Source organism: Bos indicus x Bos taurus, chromosome 10 (genome assembly GCF_003369695.1).
Source record: "Bos indicus x Bos taurus breed Angus x Brahman F1 hybrid chromosome 10, Bos_hybrid_MaternalHap_v2.0, whole genome shotgun sequence".
Lineage (NCBI taxonomy): Eukaryota > Metazoa > Chordata > Mammalia > Artiodactyla > Bovidae > Bos > Bos indicus x Bos taurus.
This window is the reverse complement of record NC_040085.1, coordinates 18,528,501-18,529,973: the sequence shown is the minus strand read 5'-3', so window position 1 is coordinate 18,529,973 and position 1,473 is coordinate 18,528,501. Positions and strand designations below refer to the sequence as shown.

Below are 1,473 nucleotides of genomic sequence, written 5' to 3'. Positions count from 1 at the left end.
TACACCTCTGCTGATTAGGACATGTGGAGGGTTCATTGAGTGGGTTCTGAATGGATAGGTAGGCTTGGGGCAGAAGCAGAGCCTTTTTCTTATTGGCTGGGTAGACAATGAAAGAAACCACTAGAGAAAAGAAGGGATCACTTGGTAACAGAAACAGCTCTCCTGGCTGGAGACTGCAGGTCCACAATTGATTCTAAATAGGAAAAACAATGAAGATACCCATTGGACCTTTAATCACATTCTTGTGGCTGCAGCTGGACTGTGAGTTGAGGGTTTAAGGGAAATAGAGTGTATTAGTAGATATTCTTTAGATGCCAAGACTGGCTTTATTCAGATTTCTTCTAGTTATTGTAGAAAAGGAAAAGTAAACTCTAGAGCTAAATAATCTAACAACCTTTCTCTGACTTCTACTTTCTCCATAGGTGTCAGCCTTGGGAACAAGGTGGAGCAGAGTCCTACCCTGAGTGTCCAGGAGGGAAACAGCACTTTTATCACCTGTACTTATACAGATGGTAACTCAAACTACTTCCCTTGGTATAAGCAAGAACCTGGGAAAGGTCCCCAGCTCCTTATAGCTATTCATTCAAATAAGGCCAAAGAGGAAGACCAGAGACTGACTGTTTTATTGAATAAGACAGCCAAACGTCTCTCCCTGCACATCGCAACCACTGAAGCTGGAGACTCAGCTGTCTATTTCTGTGCAGCAAGTACACAGTGCTTCCCAGGCATCTTCTGTCTGTACTCAAACCTGTGACTGGGGCAGCCCCCTTCCTTTGGTGCAACCTTCAAATATGACAAATGTTATATTGTTTGTCTGCAGGTGGAAACTGATGTGCTAGTCATAAAAAACATGTGAAAGAAAGTGATAGTCACTCAGTCGTGTCCAACTCTTTGCTACACTATGGACTATACAGTCCATGGAATTCTCCAGGCCAGAATACTGGAATGGGTAGCCTTTCCCTTCTCCAGGGGATCTTCCCAATGCAGGGATCAAACCCAGGTCTCCCACATTGCAGGCAGATTCTTTACCAGCTGAGCCACAGGGGAAGCCCAAGAATACTGGAATGGGTAGCCTATCCCTTCTCCAGGGGATCTTCCAGACCTAGGAATCAAACCAGGATCTCCAGCATTGCAGGCAATTCTTTACCAACTGAGTTATCAGGGAAGCCATAAAAAGCATTGGATAAGCATATTAGGCTCAAGGGTAGCTAGAGAGGGTTAGAACATGTTGTTGGATACCTGTTGCTTACTGAATTCTTGAAGAGAGTTAGTAATTTACTGATTTATTTTTAAATTATAAGACCAAATTTACATTTTGCCATTCAGACTCCTCTTCTATAAATACTCCCCCTGTTATCAATATCACAATCCTTATTATGAATAGATTTTAAAAATATTGTGCTTTGAAAACAGCATATTTTTCTGATTATACAAATTACATGCCAAATATAAGAAAATGCTTTATATAATTAA

General features: G+C 41.5%; 1 gene segment (V, D, J or C); it reads left to right on the top strand.

Moving 5' to 3' along the window:
* The first annotated feature begins 209 nt into the window (after positions 1–209).
* Positions 210–754, top strand: LOC113899552. The segment is given in 2 exon segments: positions 210–261; positions 423–754. Coding segments are annotated over 2 exon segments (384 nt in total).
* The last annotated feature ends 719 nt before the right edge of the window (positions 755–1,473 follow it).